Source organism: Impatiens glandulifera, chromosome 4 (genome assembly GCF_907164915.1).
Source record: "Impatiens glandulifera chromosome 4, dImpGla2.1, whole genome shotgun sequence".
Taxonomy (NCBI): Eukaryota; Viridiplantae; Streptophyta; class Magnoliopsida; order Ericales; family Balsaminaceae; genus Impatiens; species Impatiens glandulifera.
Window position 1 is genome coordinate 44,104,352 of NC_061865.1, and position 21,261 is coordinate 44,125,612.

The 21,261-nt window shown below is 31.8% G+C and overlaps 3 protein-coding genes across 3 annotated transcripts; all 3 read left to right on the forward strand.

The window, feature by feature from the left end:
- The first annotated feature begins 1,636 nt into the window (after window positions 1-1,636).
- Window positions 1,637-2,434, forward strand: LOC124935191 (lysine histidine transporter-like 6). The gene is made up of 3 exons (XM_047475640.1): window positions 1,637-1,678; window positions 1,785-1,930; window positions 2,047-2,434. Exons 1-3 carry the CDS (start codon window positions 1,637-1,639, stop codon window positions 2,432-2,434), a joined length of 576 nt encoding a protein of 191 aa, XP_047331596.1.
- LOC124935192 (lysine histidine transporter-like 6) lies at window positions 2,053-3,481 on the forward strand. The gene is made up of 4 exons (XM_047475643.1): window positions 2,053-2,998; window positions 3,072-3,163; window positions 3,247-3,315; window positions 3,383-3,481. The coding sequence occupies exons 1-4, from the start codon at window positions 2,521-2,523 to the stop codon at window positions 3,479-3,481; spliced, it is 738 nt and encodes a 245-aa protein (XP_047331599.1). The 5' UTR covers window positions 2,053-2,520.
- A 15,152-nt stretch (window positions 3,482-18,633) lies between these two features.
- LOC124936482 lies at window positions 18,634-20,173 on the forward strand. Its single transcript, XM_047476984.1, has 3 exons — window positions 18,634-18,774; window positions 19,079-19,411; window positions 19,785-20,173. The coding sequence occupies exons 1-3, from the start codon at window positions 18,702-18,704 to the stop codon at window positions 19,928-19,930; spliced, it is 552 nt and encodes a 183-aa protein (XP_047332940.1). The 5' UTR covers window positions 18,634-18,701; the 3' UTR covers window positions 19,931-20,173.
- Window positions 20,174-21,261: the final 1,088 nt, after the last annotated feature.

The window sequence follows — 21,261 nt, forward strand, 5'->3', positions numbered from 1 at the left end:
GAAATTCTTTGAATTGGCTGTAATATGTGATGTTTGTTCGTTGGATTGGAAAAAGAACTCCAAAGGACTATTTATACCCGAGCTGAGTCGGTTTTATAGACAAATTCAATTTCAATTTCTCTTCTGAAATTATTTATTCTTCATTTTGTTTTGTCCTTGGCAGTCTAGATCTAGGATAAGTTTTGACTTGTAAGCTTAATGGTAATGGTGGCGAGATAGAGACGTGTTCGTGGTTGAATCTAAAGGGAAAAACATGGAAGAGATAAGGTCTCTGGAAGGATCATCGACGTCAATTGCGAGCCTCCGGCGTTTGCCCTGTTGATTGGGAAAGATGAACAAAACGACATTGTTTCATTTAATATGAAATGTGCCATTGCGTTCTGTTGGCGGTTTGTCAGCGATATGGCGTTCGGGCTAATGGGGTTAGCGTCCCGTTAGCTAATCTCGTGTGGACCCGGGCGTGCGCGTGCTTCCCTTAAATGGGGTGCGTGGCTTCTTCCTTAACGCTGGATGAAAATCCATCACAAATCTGATGAAAGAAATCCCTGCTGCAACCAATTCTTTTATTTTCGACCACACTAGATCATCAATTTTTATTTTTAATAAAATGATTATTTGAAATCGAATTTTAACCATTTTCATTTCTTTTCCTTCATCAAATTAATACAAAAAAATATTTTTGACAACATAATAAAAATTATGTTCATTTATTTTATTTTCGGATATTTTGGGGTATTTATTTAATTATTTTAAGCCATAATTTATGTTTAAAATCACAATTAAATTATTTCAACCTCTTTTAGGATTTAATTTGAGTAAAACAAATACAATATTTTAACCTCAAATTATTTTTGATTTTTATTTAATTTTTCCTAATTAGGATTTAATTACCACAATAATCCGCCCTAATATAGTTTTAATATATTTTTTGGGTTATTTTGATATTATTATAAATTAACAATATTATTATGAATTGGGGTATGTCAAATTTTCATGGTTATGTCAAATTTTCATGTTTACGACATTAATAAAATTATATAAATAATTGTTATTTTATTAAAATAATGTTAGTCCAATGCCTAAGAGGATTCACATAGTTTCCTTGGGGAGGTTAGACTTTGAGTTCAACCCATCTAAACTATATTAAAAACAATTTTTTCCTTTGGTTGCTTGAAAGAGGATAGAGTTGACTAAAGCCACGTTCAATAGAGGAGTTTACTTTTGGTGAAAGATTTTGACATAAAATATAAAGAATTGAAGCCAAAATCAAATTATCCAATAATATATATTTAAAGATGTAAAACCACCCTAAAAAAATATTTTCAAAAAATAATTAACCACTCAATGTTAAACCATTAAAATAATTAAATTTTAAGCTGCCGTAAGCTTTTTATTTTTATTTTTAATAATTTCTCATTACATTTTTAATAATACTTTTAATAGTTCTATTTGGGTTTTTCACTTTTGTTGAATACTTTAATTTCATTGTAAGAGGCTACCCGTTACTCGTGGGCCCGATTTAATTGATTAAAAATGATATTATATACTAAGTTTTAACATTTAAAAAATAATAACCCACAACAAAACAAATACCCTACCTCTCTTCTGCGCATTTCATTTGACCGGGAAAGGAACAATGGTCTCATCAGCTAATTCTGCTTCATCTCCTACTTCTAAGGTGATAAAATGGCCGAAGTGATTGTAAAAATCTCATCTTGATGAACTAGCTATCCATATAAAAGTTTTTTTCTTGAATTGTGCTGATTGTTAGCTAATTTTTGCAGGAAGTACCAATTGATGTAGAAAGATTAGAAGAAGAAAACCCACCAACCCACGAAGCCAAATGGTGGTACTCTGCTTTCCACACAGTGGCTGCCATGTTCTGCCCAGGTGTTCTCAGTCTTCCTTATGCCATGGCGTACTTGGGCTGGTATGTATGTATGTATGTATTAGGGACAGACAGACAGACAGACAGACAGACAGAAGAAAAATGAAATGGTAATTAAACTATTGTTTTTCTCTCCTTTTGTGTTTTTTATAATGAAGGGGACCGGGAATAGTGGTGATGGTGGTGTCATGGTGTGTCACCTTGAACACAATGTGGCAAATGATACAACTCCACGAGTGTGTCCCAGGTACCCGTTTCAACCGTTACTACCACCTTGGACGGCACGCGTTTGGTCCAAGGTTGGGTCCGTGGATTGTCTTGCCCCAACAGTTGATTGTGCAAACAGGGTGTGACATAGTCTACATTGTGACTGGTGGGACATCTCTCAAGAAGTTCATGGAGATAGCTTGCATTAGTTGTGGAAGGATCAGACAGTCTTATTGGATTCTTATATTTGGTGGAATCCATTTTTTTGTCTCTCAGCTTCCCAATTTCAATGCTGTCTCTGGTGTCTCTTTTGCAGCAGCAATTATGTCTATCAGGTAATAAAAACTGTTTGTTTTATCTGTAACTATTGTGGGTATTGATTGATTGATTAATTGAATTAAGCTAGCTACTCAACTATTACTTGGATGGGGAGCTTGGGGAAAGGAAGATCAGAGACAGTGAGTTATGAATACGGTTCGAAATCTACTGATAACATGTTCAGAGCTTTCAATGCATTAGGGCAGATAGCATTTGCATATGCTGGTCATGCAGTTGTGTTGGAGATTCAAGCAACCATTCCTTCAACACATGAGAAACCTTCCAAGGTTCCTATGTGGAAAGGGGCTATCTGTGCTTATTTTATCAACGCCATTTGCTATTTCCCTGTTGCCTTCATTGGCTATTGGGCTTTCGGCCGAGATGTCCCTGACAACGTGCTTCAGGGTCTTCAAAAGCCTTCTTGGCTTATTGCAGCTGCTAATTTGATGGTTGTAGTCCATGTCATCGGTAGTTATCAGGTGTATGCAATGCCAGTATTTGACTTGATCGAAAACAACTTGGTTAAAACATGTCATTTTCGCAATGGATTTCCACTCAGGCTTATTGTTCGCACTTCATACGTCGGTAAAGCTTGTGTTTGTGAAATATTTGAAAAACTTGTGTCAAAAGTGTTCTAACAGTTAATGTTTTTGGGCAGCATTCACTTTGTTCATTGGTGTGACATTCCCATTCTTTGGTGATCTTATCGGTTTCTTTGGTGGATTTGGATTTGCTCCAATTTCTTACATTGTAAGTATTTTCTTTATTGTTAGTACCTAAATAGATTTTATTCATCATTTATGGTTTTGTTAATCAAATTAATAGTATTGCAGCTTCCTAGCATCATATGGCTGGTGATAAAGAAACCAAAGAGATTTAGTCTTAACTGGTTCATGAACTGGGTAATTTTGTTTTACTATTGTTTCAATTTTTTACAGATCAAATTTACTTATTTTAATTGGTCTTTAGATATGCATTTTTGTTGGAGCTGTCATAATGTTGGCATCAACAATTGGAGGGTTAAGGAACATTGTTGCAGATTCTTCCACTTATAAATTCTACTCATAATCTCAGTCTTATATTCACTAACTGGTGAAAACTTGTGGGTGTTGTATAATTTAAGCCTTAGGATTTTAATTATGTTGTTTGGAATTAATCATTTATCCAACAATTTCTTAAATTTCTATGTAATTGAAGATTTAATTTGTATTATATGTATAGAGTATGTATTTAACCAAATTTAATTGGTAGAAAATAACATTTACAAATTTTAATCAACTTATAACTTATTTATATTTGTAACTACAAGTGTCTTATTTTATGTTTCCTTTCACAAAATAAGAGTACAACAATATAATTACAAATTATTTTATTTTTAATATTTTATAAAAAAATTAAAACTTTTCATTACTTATCTTTTATAAAAAACATAAGAGGAAAGAAGTCTAACAAGAAACTTGAACCACAGATTTTTGATTGGTTATTTGAGATTTTTTTAAATATATAAAAGTAAATGTCGTAGATAGGACATAACGCACAAGTGTCACCAAACATTGATCTCAAAAGAATATATGAAATTACGTTTATACAATTAAAATATTTTCTTAGTTTTTAAAATCAAGTAGAACTCTAAAATAAAAAAGATTAGCCAATTAAAATAAATTAATTTTAAAATATTTTTAATCAAATTTCTTTTCGGTTTCTCCATCTCTTTTACGTGAATGATAATAGAATAAGTGATGAGATTTGATTATTGAATTTAAAAAAAAAATTGTCCTAAAATTTATAAAAACTATTTAAGAATGAATTAATCTTTCAAATTTAAAAAAATGAAATACCAATACGAAGATAAACTTTCGGGCTCTTGCACAACTAAATCTAAAAGCAATATTTGACTTATTACAAATTAATATAATGATTTTTTTTATCACAAACATTTGACAATATTGGTCGATAATTTTAGTAAATTCACTTTGACTATCCTCTTTCAAGTATAAATAAGTTGTTTATGATACTCTCACAAAAAAATTTAAGAATAGTTCATAACCAATTTGATTGTATAGTTAATGTTATCAGATTAGACACTGGGTTACAATTTGTAAATGACAAATGTAAAACTTATTCAAAAACTTTGACATCATTTATTAAAGATCATTTGTGAATACCCACAACAAAAATATGATAGTTGATATAAAACAAAGACATTTGTTGAATTAACAGAATGACATCTATACTATTTATTAGATTGGACGAATCTTTATTAAACACTAGACAACAAAGAAACGATCTTGAATACATTAAAACATTTGGTTGTCTATATTTTTGTTCAAATAACTTTCCATACAAGTAAAAATTTGACCAAGATGTTTTAAATGCATTTTCTTAGGTTATGAAATAGGACAAAAATGATACAAATTATATGTCTGAAACATATTATATACGTAAAAATTTAATGTATCCCAATTTATAATAATATTTATAATTTTAAAAATAATATTTTAAATATTTTAATTCAAAATAATTCAAAAAAGGAATTAAAATTAAATTAGGGCTAATTATTGTAATAATTAAACTCTAATTGGAAAAATTAATTAAAAATCTAAAAATAATTTAAGCTTAAAATATTGTATTTATTTTACCCAAATTAAACATAAAAGGGGTTGAAATAATTTAATTATGATTTTAAATATAAATTATGTATAATTATATAATTTATGGCTTAAAATAATTAAATAAATATCCCAAAATACTCAAAAATACCCAAAAATTAAAAAAACATAAACATAATTTTATTATGTTTCCAAAAATATTTTTATGTATTTATTTAGTGAAGAAAAACGCAAGAAATGGTCAAAAGTTTGATTTTAAATAACTCTTTTTATTAAAAATATAAACTGATATCATGTGTGGTAGAAATTATGTTTAAATTTTGCAGCAGAATATGTGGCCTTAGATGAGCGCATGGTACCATCCAACGCCTCAGACGCTCCCACGCATCCGAATATTGTTGGTGCGGAAAATATTATAACTAAGAAAATAGGATTTTATTGATAGAATTCTTAAGTAGCTACAACTCACTTAATTTTGATATATGAAAACTAATGAGAAACTCTCAATTTAAAGGATAAAATAGAACAATCTAGAACTCAAAGTAAATGCAATTCATGACATTAAATAATGTATCTCTTGAGCTTCATCTTCCTCTCACGATCGATCTTCAACTCTTGAGATTCATCATCACATTTAATGTTTTCCAAGATTATTAATTATTTATTATTTTTAACACCCCCTCTTAATTAGTAATCTTGAGTTTCTTCTTGAATTTGTCGAACTTGTCAATCGTGACGGCTTTGGTCATGATATCTGTTGGCTGATCCTCTGTCTTGATAAACTTCATGGAAATTACTTCTTGAGTAACCAAATCTTGAATAAAATGATATCGTAGTTCAATATGTTTGGACCGAGCATGAAAAACAAGATTCTTTGTCATTGCAATGACTGACATATTATCACAATGAATAATTGTCGGCTCACATTGCTCAAACTTCATGTCCTTTAAAATTCATTGAAGCCAAATAGCTTCACAAGCTGCATCAGTACATGCTATATACTCTGCTTCGGCTGATGACAATGCCACAGATTTCTGCTTTCTTGAGCTCCATGATATTACATTTGATCCAAGACAAAAGATATAACCGGAGGTACTTTTTCGATCATCAATCGAGCCTGCCCAATCACTATCTGTATAACCAACCAGCTTACATTCACTTTCCTTTTTGAATTCAATGCCTTGAGTTTTTGTGCCTTTAAGATATCTGAGGATTCTTTCTGCGGCTGCAAAATGAATTTGACTTGGCTCATTCAAAAATCTAGAAAGCAAGCTTACCGAATGTGTGATATCCGGTCTTGTGTTGAGATAGATTAAGGAACCAATCAACTTTCTATAACTAGTTGAGTCAGCTTTCTCACCATTGTCGTTAACTTGAAATTTTTCATTCAACGCCATAGGAGTGGAGAGGGGCTTGCATTGACTCATACTGAATTTCTTGAGCAGATCTTCAATATATTTTTCTTGAGATAGAAAAATTCTTCCTGGACTTTGCTTAACTTGTATGCCAAGAAAATATTTCATGAGTCCCAAGTCTGTCATCTCAAATTCTTTCATCATTTGATTCTTGAAGTCTGCCACCATAGCTTTGTTTGTTCCAAAATATATGAGATCATCTACATATAAACATACAATCAAGAAATCTTTGTCAACAGTCTTCACATAGAGAGATGATTCACTTGTACTTCGATTAAAGCCTTTCTTGATGAAATAGCTATTGATTTTGCTGTTCCACGCTCGGGGTGCCTGCTTTAACCCATACAATGCCTTTTTTAGTCGATAAACTTTCTTCTCTTTTTCTTTGATCTCAAAACCTTCGGGCTGCTCAACATACACCTCTTCTTGAATTTCTCCATTTAGAAAAGCTGATTTTACATCAAGTTGAAATATATTTACCTCCAACTGAGCTGCAATGGCTACACAAGTACGGATTGTCTCCATTCTTGCAACAGGAGCATAAGTTTCTGAGAAGTCAACTCCCGGTTGTTGAGAATAACCCTTTGCGACAAGTTGAGCTTTATGTTTTTGAATCAAACCATCCTCACTATACTTTACTTTGTAGACCCATTTTAAACCAATAGTTTTCTTTCCATCTGGCAAGTCCACGAGTTCCCATGTTGAATTTTTCTCAATTGTAGATAACTCGTCCTTCATTGCTTTTTGCCAATATTCTTTTTGAGAAGCTTCTTGGAAGGATTGTGGCTCACAAGAAAATAATCCAAACTCAATTTCATCATAAATGTCTTGAACCATTCGGGTCTTTCTTGGAGGACTATCTGAATCAGGTTCTGAGTCTTATACAGAAGGTTGAGATGAGCTAGCTTGGGATGTACTAGCTTGGGATGCAATTGGATCAGTAAATGGTTGTGATCCCAAGTCTTCAACTTCTTTCCCCTTCCAATTCCAAATAGCTTTTTCATCGAAAACAACATCTCGAGATACAATAATTTTGTTGGTCAATGGATTCATCAATCGATATCCCTTGGATTCATCACTGTAGCCAATGAACACAAGTTTTTGGCCTTTCTCTTCAAACTTCTCCCGACTTTGAGATGGGATTAGAGCATAAGCAATACTCCCAAATATTTTTAAATGATCAATGACGGGCTTTTTATCATACCAAGCTTCAAATGGAGTCTTATTTCTGACCGCTTTGGTTGGTGATCGATTGAGAATATATATAGCTGTGTGAACAGCTTCAGCCCAATATAGATTTGGAATTCCCTTTCCTTTCAGCATGCTTCTCGCCATCTCTACAATCGTACGATTTTTTCGTTCAGCTACGCCGTTTTGTTGTGGAGATCTACTGACGGTTAATTGTCTTTTGATACCATTTTCTTTGCAATATTCTGTAAAGGAATTTGAGAGATATTCTCCTCCACGGTCAGTTCTCAAGCACTTCATTATATGACCACTTTCCTTTTCAGCTAGAGACTTGAATCGTAAGAAAATAGAAAATGCTTCGGACTTTTGATTAAGAAAATAAATCCACATCATTCTTGTATAGTCATCAACAAAGAGAATGAAATACCTCTTATCTCCAAGAGTAGGAGTTTGCATCGGGCCACATATATCAGAATGGACAAGTTCAAGTGGTCCTTTTGCTCGCCATGTAGTTTTGAGAAATGGGAGCTTGTGCATCTTTCCATAAATACAACCTTCACATATATCATTCATCACTTGAATAGAAGGAAGTCCAACCACCATATTTTTCTCTTTTAGCAGCTGAAGTCCCGTTGATTTAGATGACCATATCGAAGATGCCAAAGCTTAGACAAATCTTCATTTTCCACTTTTAATGCACAATCATTTTTCAATGGAAACGTGAGAGAAAAAGTCTTATCTTTCATTTCGACAGTTGCCACAACCACATTCTTCTTTTTGTCAAATATTTTGCATCTTCCATCATCAAAATATACCGAGAAGTCCTTCTTAATAAGTTGTCCAATACTAAGAAGATTATATGAAATATTAGGGACATAAAGAACATCCGTGATAAGCTTTTTATTACCTCCCGAAGTTGGAACAACAATGGTTCCTTTTCCTTTCGCATCTTGATAAGAACCATCTCCAAGAACAACGGTTGAAGTAATGTCTGAGTTGAGCTCCACAAACATATCTTTATTGCTGGTCATATGGTTGCTAGCACCGCTATCAAGATACCATCGACTTTTTGACTTCTCTTCACCATTTAGAGAAACAAACATAACGTCATAATCTTCTTTCACAAATTTTGCATCATCTTCTTTCTTCTCCTGATTTTGAAATCGACAATCCCTTTGAGAATGATTAGGGATTTTGCATCTTTTGCATTTGAAATAACAATCTTTTGACTCATGATTTGTTTTCTTGCAAATGATACAAGAATAAGAATCACCAGATTGTTGTGGTGCTTTGCCTTTCCAACCGAATGTCTTTTCATTTTTCTTACCAAATTTGTTGTGATGGCTTCTTGAAAACGCTTCTGGTACTTGCTTGGATTTGAAGGCTTGATTAGTTGATGGAGTATAAGAGCGATTAATTCTTTGCTCATGTGCTAGAAGAGATCCAGTCAACTCATATATTGTCATCTTGGACAAATCTTTTGATTCTTCAATCGCAGCAGCAACATGATCGAATTTTTGAGGAAGGCTTCGAAGAACCTTTTCAACAACTTTTTTGTCTTTGATTTCATCTCCGCTGCTTTATATTTGATTGACAATAGGAGAAACACGAGAAGAAAAATCTTGTACCTTTTCTCGATCCTCCATCTTTAGATTGTCAAAATCTTTCCATAGGGCTTGGAGTTTTAATGCGATCGTTTTCTCCGTACCTTGAAATTCCTGTTTCAATATCACCCAAGCATCTTGAGCCTTTTTTACTCAAAAAATACGAGGGAATATGGTTTTCCCAACTCCTTGTTGAATATAGCGCAAAGCTAATGCATCTCGTTTTTTGAGATCCTTTTCAAATTTCGCATATCCTTCGTCGTCTTCATCGGGCACATCGAGTTCTTCTTCATCTATCATATCCCAAAGACCTAGGGATATGAAAAATGTTTCCATTTGGCTGCTCCAGAATTCATAGAATTCGCCTTCAAAGATAGGAACTTGACTTGGAGAGTATGAGAATAGAGTATATGCCATTTCAAGATTAAAACGTAACCTTGCTCTGATACCAAATTTGTTGGTGCGGAAAATATTATAACTAAGAAAATATGATTTTATTGATAGAATTCTTAAGTATCTACAGCTCACTTAATTTTGATATATGAAAGCTAATGAGAAACTCTCAATTTAAAGGATAAAATAGAACAATCTAGAACACAAAGTAAATGCAATTCATGACATTAAATAATGCATCTCTTGAGCCTCATCTTCCTCTCATGATCGATCTTCAACTCTTGAGATTCATCATCACATTTAATGTTTTCCAAGATTATTAATTATTTATTATTTTAACAGATATAACCAAGCCAAAGTGCGCCCGTGAAGCACCAGATTGGGAGATGTCCGTTAGCCGTGACGGTAACGAAATGCCCTAGCGACCGACGGAACGCAACGGACCTCAAACGACGCGTTCCATTTAAATGAAACGACGTCGTTTCATTCATCTTCCTCATTGAGCCAGCCTGAATGCCGAAGGATCGTGATGGATATTGGTGACCTTCCAGAAAATGGATCTCCATTGTTGCTCGTCATTATCCTCTCAAAATTAACCAGCGTGCACGTCTCTTCCTCGCCATCATCACCCCTAAGATAAGATTTCAAATCATATCCTAAAACCAAGCTGGCGAGAACAAAACAGAAACGAAGAAGAAGGATTTTCAGAAGCAAAATTTGATATGAATTCGACTTCAAGATCGACCAAGCAGAATAAATACTCCCAACATGTTCTTCTTCCAATCCATCAAATAGAATTTGACTATTACAACCTCTTTGAAAATCTTAATAAAACTCCGACGATTGTCTTTTTGAAGAATTTGCTCTGACGTTCTAAGCTTCGATCTAGGACTCGGGAAAGCTTCCTAAATATTATTAGAGTGTTCTCTAATCAATAGTAATATTTTTGACCTGCTGTAATTCAAGTTATGATTCAAAATTGAATTTTTTTCAAGTTCGACCAAGTTGATCTTATTTAGGGCTCGATTTTGTTCTTTCAATAGATGAAATCAATTCTTAGATGATTTCCAAGCTTTCTGTTGAAAGAGATTTCATCAATTCAATCCCAATAAAAAAAACTCAAATTTAATTTAAAATTTTGGAAAATTTGAATTTCGTGTTCTTGAGTTTGAAATTGGATTCAAATAGTTGTCTAACATGTTTGTAAACATGTTATGATAAGTTTCAAATCATATCACAAGCATCCCGATCATGTTTGATCAAACTGAAAATTTTAAAATAAAAAGTTTAAATTTCAGTTTTAAAATCGTTATAGAGCTTGAATAATGTTCTTGTTTTTGGCCGTGTTCGATTGTAAACATCATTTGGAAGCTATTGGAACAAGAATTAGGCCTTGAGATGACCTAATTCAAAAGTTCCTAAATCTTGTCCTAGAATTCAATTTTAAAAATTGATCTTCTTAGGGATTGATTGATCGATTTTAGGATTATGAATGTGATCCCTACATCCTAGAGAGTTATTAGCAACTCACATGTTTTCATGATCTATATCAAAAGATACAAATATGCAATCTTTATACCAAATGAAGAACACTCAGTCCTCTTGGTTCGAGTCTTGTAGGACTGAGGACCAAGAGGCAAGACCGAGAACCTTCGGTCCTGACCAAGAGGAAGGACCGAGAAATTTGACCTAGGACCGAAACCAATGATCGATGTTCTTAAGTGAGGACCGAGTTCTAGGACCAGTGTTCTTGATCTAGGACAAAGAAATCCGACCGAGGATTCTCGCCTATGACCAAGAAGTTTGACCTAGGCTGAGACTCCGAGGTCTTAGAACTGAAAAAACTAACCTGAGACCGAGACTCCCAAGTCCTACGATCGAAAGGTTCAACCTTGGGACTGAGTATCCCAAACTCAGGACCGAGCCTCTCTGATCCTTCAACCGAGAATCCCGAGCCTCGACCGAGAGCTCCCTCGGTCTAGACCGAGCCTCTCCGGTTCCCGAGCGATGAAAATGAACCCAAGCCCTATGACTCCCGTCCTAAGGCCTGTTTGGTTCCACTTTTCAAAATCTAAAATTATTTTTGTAATTTTGGGACTTCAATCCATTTTCAAATAATCTCGAGAGGTATTAAAATGATTTCAAAGTATTTCCGAGATATTTTCTAAACAAATACTTTGACTAAGGCCACGTTTGGTGTTTATTTCTAAACCCTAACATCATTTTTTAATATTTTTTGGGGTTTTTACTCAATCTTGTACTACACGCAATCGCATGTACTCCTTCTAAATAATTTTATACAATTATTTACATAACCCGAATCTACCCTTGTTTAGGACCCCCGAACCAATAATTCAAGAAAATAAATGCTATAAAAAAATATTTTGCTAGTCAAGCTTTTAAAAAATAAAACCGTTTTTAACGAGCGCAGATGACATAACGCGAAAACTCTTTCCCGAGCGTAACTAAACAACGAACCCCTTTATGGAAACTCTGGTGTTATTACGTTTTTTAAACTTACTTCAATTGATTTATTTTTAAATATTCAAATCAAGCGCCAAAGCTACATTTTTGTAGAAATCTTTTTCTTAAATAATATTTTATTTAAAAGAGATTTTTGGCGTGTAAACCGGTGCTATATTTTTATACTTTGACAAGCTCAGTCCGGTCTGACTTTTAAATCAGAACCTAAACCGAAGGAACCGGACGTAGGGATCGGTACCAACGGATAAAAGGCGCGTACACATACAAAATTCATCTGTACCTGTCATTTAAAAATCTTTTTCCATATTAGCAAGAAAAGATTTATGAAAAATCTTATCCACCTAATGAATATGACACACATTATTACACAAATCGAGAAGTTGATAGTTCTAATGATTGTGTGTATGATGATCCAATAAATTCTTCACAAAGATTTTCTAATCAAAACTTAAGTGATAATGACATTCATAATCATTCTAACTCCTCACGAATTCTAAACGAAAATGTTGATTCGGTATAAAAAAGAATTGATTCAAACATTTTAAACTCTGATATGCATATTGAAACTAGAAAAAGTAACAGGAATTCATCAAAACCACATTAGGTTAAGAATTATGCTATGAGATATAATCACAAGCAACACACTCCACGTATTTTTCTTTATGTATCTTCTTGTCAAGATAATTTGTTTTTAAATTTCCTTGAACATACTTCAAACTTGCATGAACAAAATACTTTTGAACTTAAGCTAGTAAGTTTGATGATTGGAATAAAGTAATGAAAAATGAACTTGATGCTTTAGAAAATAATAAAACTTGGGACTTAATTGACCTGTCTATTGGAAAGAAAATCATAGGATCTAAATGAATTTACAAAACTAAAAATAACTCAAATGGAACCGATCGATAAGTTTAATGCACAGCTTGTTGCCAACTGGTTCCATAACAAACATGTGGTTACTACATCAGATTAACGTCGACGATTTGAATGAAGAAATATACATTGAGCCACTAAAAGGTTTATTAAATGTCAAACCAGGTGATGTTTGCAACTTAAATAAAAGTCTATATGGCTTAAACCAAGCATCAAGACAATGAAATATTGAATTTATCACTTGTCTTATTCCAATTTGTTTTAAACAATCAAAACATGATAATTGCTTATTTGTTAAAGTCAATGAAAAATAGATCATACAGTTATTGTTTATGTTGATGATGTTCTTTTAGTTGGAAATTGTTTGAGTGAAATCACCAAGGTTAAAGAATCTTTAAATACCAAATTCACAATTAAAGACATTGGTGATGCTAAGTATTTCACATGGTTTGAAATAAATATATTACAAAAGATCTGTTTATTAATCAAAGGAAATACATATTTCATATTTTAAAATAAAGACCAAGGGATTCAATCTACAACATAAAGATGAGCAACCGATGAAAGAACCAAGAAGTACAAGAGACTAATCGATATATTGTTTTATCTGAATTTTTCAAGACCAGACATATCGTTTTGTGTCCAACTACTCAACTAGTTTCTTCAAAATCCAACTTCTGTTCAATGGGAAACCGCTTTGCAAATTGTCCCATTCCATTGTGTTGTTCCACAACATGTCTATCAAAGCTTTTTCAGATGCCCATTGGGCAACATAATTTGTCAGTCGAATGTCAGTTTATGGGTTCTGCGTCAAACTTGGACCATCGATGAGCTCTTAGAAGACAAAGAAGCAGACTACCGGTCTCTCTCGATGGTCGGTATAAGATGAATATCAATGCTTGAGATCACAAGATGCGAACTCCAATGGGTTACCTACATTCTTCAAGATTTACAAATCAAATTCAAGACTCCCATTCCATTATGGTGTGACAATAAAACAACTTTCACATAACAAAATCCAATTTCCCATGAGAGGAGAAAACATCTTGACATTGAATGTCATCTTGTTCGCGATAAATTTAAAGAAGGATTTGTCATTCCAAAACATGTTTACTCTGAATTTTTGCTTAAGATGAGTAGGGGTGTTCATCGGTTCGGTTTTCGAGTTATTCGAGTTTTTGGTTCGGATTCTTCGAATTTTTATTTTTTTTAAGCAAATTCGAAAACCGAACCGATTTGAATAAATTCGAATTCGATTTATTCGAATTCGGTCCGAATTCGGTTAGAATTCGGTCGGATTATTTGGTTTAGACCAAATATAGAATATCACATACCCATAAGATAATTTTTTTTAAAAGAGTTAACAAAATAAATAAGTTGTTAAAGAGATCTTATCTACTTAAATTATAAAAAAATATAAATCACGCAAACTTAACTTAGTGACTAACACTAATATATATTCGACAAATAAACGACGAAAGTAAAACAGTGTCGACGACGACAATATATGGCGGTTGAGTGGTGTAGACAATTAGAGAAAGGGGAAAATGAATTTAATGTAGGGATCTAGTGGGAGGCCCATGATAATTTAATATATAATATATAATATGTAATAAGTTATATAATATATAATAAAAATGAATTCGGTTTTTGGTTTGGTTTTCAAGTTAGAAACCTAAACTCGAAAACCAAACTGAAAACCATATTTGAATTCGAATCGGTTTAAAAGTCGATTCGAAAACCGAAAATATAATTTGAATTCGATTTATTCGAATTCGGTCGGATATTCGGTTAAACCAAATATTGAACACCCCTACAAATGAGTCTTAAAACTTTCATATTGAAGGAATGTAAAATATGTTTATTTCTATTGAATCTATTTTATCAGCATCTATATAATATAAGGGCTATTATATACTTTGACATTTTTATGAAAAACCTAATCTTTCTTTTTATGGTTTCTCCTAAACTCAATCAATCACGCTAAAATCATATATGTCTCTAGATCCAACATCAAAACTTAACCATTTATATCCATAACCTATTATTTATATTTAAATATATAATTATAAATTATTATCATTATAAATAATATATGCACATACTATAAAATGTATAAGTATATTTATTTTTGTAATGGATCAAAGACTAAATAGACATTCTAATTGATTAAATGAATCAATTAATTAAGAATATATATTTTGTTGGGAAAACTAGCTGAATCGAGTTACTTATGTTTTTACTAACTAATGCTAATTATGAAGAACATACATTAACTAATGCTAATTGTGAAGAACATACATAATTAGTGAAACTGAAAAATACATATTTTTCTCAAATACCTTTTCAATTTAATTTAGTTAATTAATAAAACTTTCTACCTTTGAATTTTTAATTGATTAATTAAATGTTAGTATATATTGATATTGGAAACATGTAATTTTAAATAACTTTTTATTTATTCTATGCATTATTCAATTTATTGTTATTATCTTAATATTTTAGGAAGTTAGTATACCTAACCGTTTATCATTTAAATTTATGTGTCATTTTTAATTTGAATTATATTTATAATTTTTAATCTTTTAAACAAGATATTTGATAAAATGACCCTAATAATTACCTTAAATGCGCAAATGACCGGCGCCTAATAAAAATTGCGTAAATGCCCACTTACTATTTTTCGGACAAAAATACCTCCGTCGCGTGACGCTATGTCGGTTGCGTCACGCGACGAGACGGATGTGTCTCGCGACGGCACGCTCGTCACGCGACGGCACACTCGACGAATTAGTTCGTGTTCATTTGTGTAATTTTTTATTATAGACTGATTATCTCACATTGAAGTCCATTATTAGGGTCATTTCATCAAATTTCCTTTTTAAACAGATAATTTTTAACAAAGTTTTTTATAATGAAATACAAATCTTGACCCATATAGTAGAAGTAGCAGTTATAAGTACGTTCCTTGGGAAGATGTTAACTCGGTCCTGATCAATTTTTTCCCGTGAATGACGGGGAGTAAGACCGAGTCTTCTTTTGGACTGAAATATTTACTTTGACTTTCATCACCATATGAAACTTCTAAAAGTCTAAAAAAATAGTTTGAAATTGATTAACATTAATAGTTACACTGAATCATACGTTTAACTTATTAACATAGTGAAGCAAATCATATTTGAACAAATCATGGCAGTTACCTAAATTGGTTGACTAGTTCTAAACTCATAAAGCAATTAAAATTGAGAGTTAAATCAAATAGTTAACTAATATAAAATCTAGAATTTATGTAAGATGTAAGAGTTTATATAAAAAAAATATTAGTTATATATTATTATTATTTATATATTTAATTAAGAACTTTTATATATTAACATTTTCAAATATGAGGTGGCATCACTTTCTAATTTTTTTTAATTTGTTTTATTATCAATAAAATATTTACCTAATTTTCTCTTTTATTTTCTTGAAGTCTATCCAAACTTTTTTCATGTCTACCTTACAAAACCAACTTAATTCGAAATATCTATTTTTTTTATTATTAATTTGGATTTGAGTGTACCACTTTTTTTGAAATATCTATTATGTCGTTGTATTAATTTTGAATGATTGATTATTAATTTGAAAGTTCTATTTTGACGAACCCATAACCAATCGTGTAATGTTGTAACATCGTCATGATTTTTAATATAAATTTGTTTGGCGAATTTTTAGGTCTATCAAACTTTATCAATCTTGGCTCTCATGATCATTCCACAAGTCCGGTACTCCTTCAATCGATTGATTTCATAATTTCTAACTACCAAATAATAATATGAAGAGCTATTTAAATTGGCCTTCCAAACAAAATGGACTAGATTACATTGCAACTATATTTATTAAACCTAACTAGCAACAATTAATGTTTTTTTATTAAGCTTGCTTTCATTGAAACAAACATATATAGGCTGCCAAACAATTATAGGAATGTGACTATTTGACAAAAGATTATTACAATAAATAATTTGACATTTACAATTTATATTAAATACTATCTCATCAAGGCCTTGATTGATATGGGGTTATTTGAATAACTCGTTCCAATTAAAGATGACCCTTTTGAATTTTAATGAGAAATGAGTTATATATATATATATTTTTAATGAAAACGATCTTTATATTTTTTTTTTATAAAATCATTATTTCGTGAGAATAACCAAACCAATACATATTTAGCTTCCACCTTCTTGTCATCATTATTTAGCTTCAACCAATACAATTTTTCGTCATTACTTTCTCCCACCAAGCATGGGATGATTATTGCATTCTTGAACTTCTATGTCATATATAGTGTATGGAGAGACGTTTACTGTCACATACAAAGCATGAGGAGTGATAGGGGAGGGAATGAGGGAGGGAATGATGTGTCACTACATTACTGGTTGGAAAAAGGATAAAAGGTGAGGAGAGAGAATAGAGAAAAATTTTGTTATTTTTTTAACTAATCAAATTGCGCCACATCATTTCCTTTCTCATTCTCTCCCTCAAATTCCATCCCCAAATCATAAAACATATATTGATAGGCTCAACCTCGTCATGAGACTATCTGAATATTATGAACGATGTTCTTTAATTTGTTTTCATAAGTAGAAATAAGCTAGTTATTTGGCTAAAATAATTACGAGTTATCAGCGGAGAATTAAGTTAGTTATATAAGTAAAATGATTAACATATTTACTCTTCCATATTTTATGAGTTTTGATAGCATTTTATATTGCAAAATTTATAATGCTTAAAAAACTCAAAATCAATATATTAATTAAATGAATAACTCATAAAAAAAAGTAAATTCTTTACAAAATATAGACACAATCGGTCAACTCCACTAATATTCTTACTATTATAATATATACATCCGGGAGGGTTCACACTAAAATTTCTTTTTTCAATTTGAGTGTGATCCACGATTCTAACTTGATTAGTTGATGTTGTTTGTTCTTTTAGACAATCTTTCATTTTTTTCTTTTTTGTAGTCACTCACTTTTGAAGTCTTATTTGAAGCATTACTATTATCTATGTAATATTAATGTTGGGAATAGTTGTGTTCGGAAATATGAATAGGGCGGTTAGATTTGTGGGTATAAGATAATGTAATTATATCAGTCGATTTTTTTTTTAACAATTTTAATCATCTGTTTCGAATCTTTCAAACTGTTGTCATATTGATATTATACGAGGTTTGATATATGTAACCAAAATATTTAATAAATAATTTCATTACTTTTTTTTATGAATTTTCGCACACATTTTTTTTTATATGGTGGTTATGTTTTTATGGTGGTCCTTACCGTTTTATTATTTTATAATATTTTTTTTTGCATAGATGATCTTAAAATATATATATATATATATATATAGTTTAATTAACTATGTTAGTTAGAAAAAAAAGGAGTAATCATGTCACTAACTAAATGTTGATGAGCCTTGATTAAATGGAAGAAATTGTAGAGAAATTAGGATTATGTCGTTTTCAAAGAAATGTCCATACAATTTTCCACACTTAAAAGTCTTGCATTGGCCCCCCATTAAATTTATTAACAGTTATGATGAAGAATATTGAACAACATACACTATAAAATGGTTGAACTTCCCTTCACCTCAAAACACATTCTTTTACAACTTCTCATCTTCTTCCTCCTCTAAACAACTAATATTTTACATACATACCAGCTAGGCTCTAACCATGGCTTTCTCCTCCATTGCCGCAGTTCCATTCTTCGCGTTGGCTGTACTTCTCTGTGTCCAAACTTCTATAGGTACGTAATTATATTCGTTAATGGTCCTCGTCCGAGTGTGAAGACTCAAACTCATATACTTTTGAACATGAATTTTTGCGCTCACAAATGAACTATGAGTTATTCATTAAACACCATTATGTCATTTTATTATTAATAAATTGAAAAACAATCTAAGAAACCAAATGTTCTATGTTCAATTTCACCAATAACACTTTGTGAAAATTAAGGTATCAATGTTTGTGGGGTCATGCTATCTTTGTCTCTTAGTATTGTATTTTATTGATCTACTATAAGGGTGAAGATGACAAAAATTTTAATGTAGGAGGAGGGATAGAGTGCGAGAATCTGAATAAAGACTCATGCGCTTTCGCCGTATCCTCGTCTGGAAAGCGATGCGTGTTGGAAAGGGTGGTGCGAAGGAAGAGTGTGGAGGAGAACTACTTATGTCGGGCATCGGAGATCGAGGCTGATCATCTCAAGGACTGGGTGGAAACCGACAATTGCATCCAAGCTTGTGGGATTTCAAGAACGACCCTCGGAATCTCATCTGACTCTCTATTAGAATTCGACTTCATGCACAAACTTTGTTCCCCTAGCTGCTATGATAACTGTCCCAATATAGTTGACCTCTACTTTAGTCTTGCGGCGGGTGAAGGTTAGTACATGTAAAATCAATTAAACAAGTAAATGATATAACTTTCATAACCAGGGGCGGATCCATGTACAAAGCTACCTACGCTGTAGCCCGGGGTAGCCTAAAATACTTTGTATGTTTTTGACAATAACGACGGTATTTCTCGTCGTTATTGATGAGTTTCCCGTCGTTAAAAGATAACATTCATATTAAAACTTGATATTATGATCAAGTTAGTCCGGATAGATTTTGTATAAAAATATTAGCCCGGGTGGATTTCAAATCTGGCTCCGCCCCTATTCATAACAAATGCAAACAATTGACTTTTTTAAAGTTAGAAGAGATGAATGTTAATGAATTAAGTAACTTAATAGTTATTCATGTTTTGTTCTAGGTGTATTTCTTCCGAAACTATGTGAGACGCATGGATCAAACCAACGACGGGCAATGGCAGAGATTCAAAGCTCTGGTTCGGTCGCCCAGGGACCAGAAATAGAGAATTTGGAGGTGGCACCTGCTACAGCTCCGGCTATCTTTTGATCACAAAGAATTTCATAGTTTTTACACAGAAAAATAATACATAGCAGGAGCCTTTATAGTTTCAAAGGAAAGAGTTTAGTGTTTGAAATAATAAGGATGATAAATTCATGGTCTTGTTAGGCCAGTGTTTTGGTCCATTTTATTTGCATGGTAATTATTGAAGCCTATGGGCTTGCTGGTTCTTTGCTTTTGTAGTAGTTTGGTTATACTTTAATATTATGGGTTTCATGAATAAAAATGAAAGACTTTATATATATGCTTTTTTTAATTTTATTTTATAAGAGATTAATTATAATTAAATTCAAATAAGAGTTACATACGAGAAGTTAATTAGTAAATAATACCAGATAACGTCTATAATTACAAAAATAAAACTCTTGATATAAAAGATTCAACGATTCTGAGCGACAATAAAAATTATCCTCAGCCAGTTGTTGATAAACAACGCCGGAAAAGGTCCCGTCAAGTGAAAATTGATCATCTACATATATATATGATCGAAATAGTGAGAATTTCATACAAATTATGAGAGGATACTTGTAAAAGGTTCCTCTATATGAAATATCAAATTAAATAATTTTTTATTAAAAAAATAAAAAATAACTATATATCCGATTATTTCGTCTCCTTTAATATTAAAAGGGACGGACAAACACTCCAGAAAAGATCACCAACACAATTAGAGGATATGAGCCGCAAATGACCCACCAACGATTGAGAGTATTATTCGTACTATAAAAATTAGAGACAAAAAAACAAATCCGGTTAAACAGAATGTCGGACCGAACAAAACATAATATTAACTCAAATGTAAGTAATGAAAAGAAAAATAAGATATCTTCCAATACTAAAAAAAAAAGTTTGGAAAAAGCCAAAATAATTTAAACTTTCAACTTTTCTAATGTTTTTTTTTCTAGAGGGAAAATAGAGCATAATGTTCATTCAGCTTTAAGATTTCGATTCTGTATTATTTTTAATACTAACAATGATAAAAAATGATTATATATATATATAATCATTTTTTTTATTAAACAATTCTACTATTACAAAAACATTGCATCTAATCAAAAACTAATTAAAAAGCATTTGACGGCATTCAAATCTAATTCTTTCATTCAACCACCTGGACATGGCTAATCCAATTCAATACACACTTTTCTAATAACAAAAAAGTTATAGAGCAATACGATAATCGAGATGAGTAATGGAATATAACAAACTCTAGCATTTTTTACGAGCTCCTTCCTAGTCTTTAAGAAATTTACACGTTTCTGTTTTTCAAAAATGTAGTTTCGCATAACTAATGTTCAACGAACTTTAATTTTGAAATA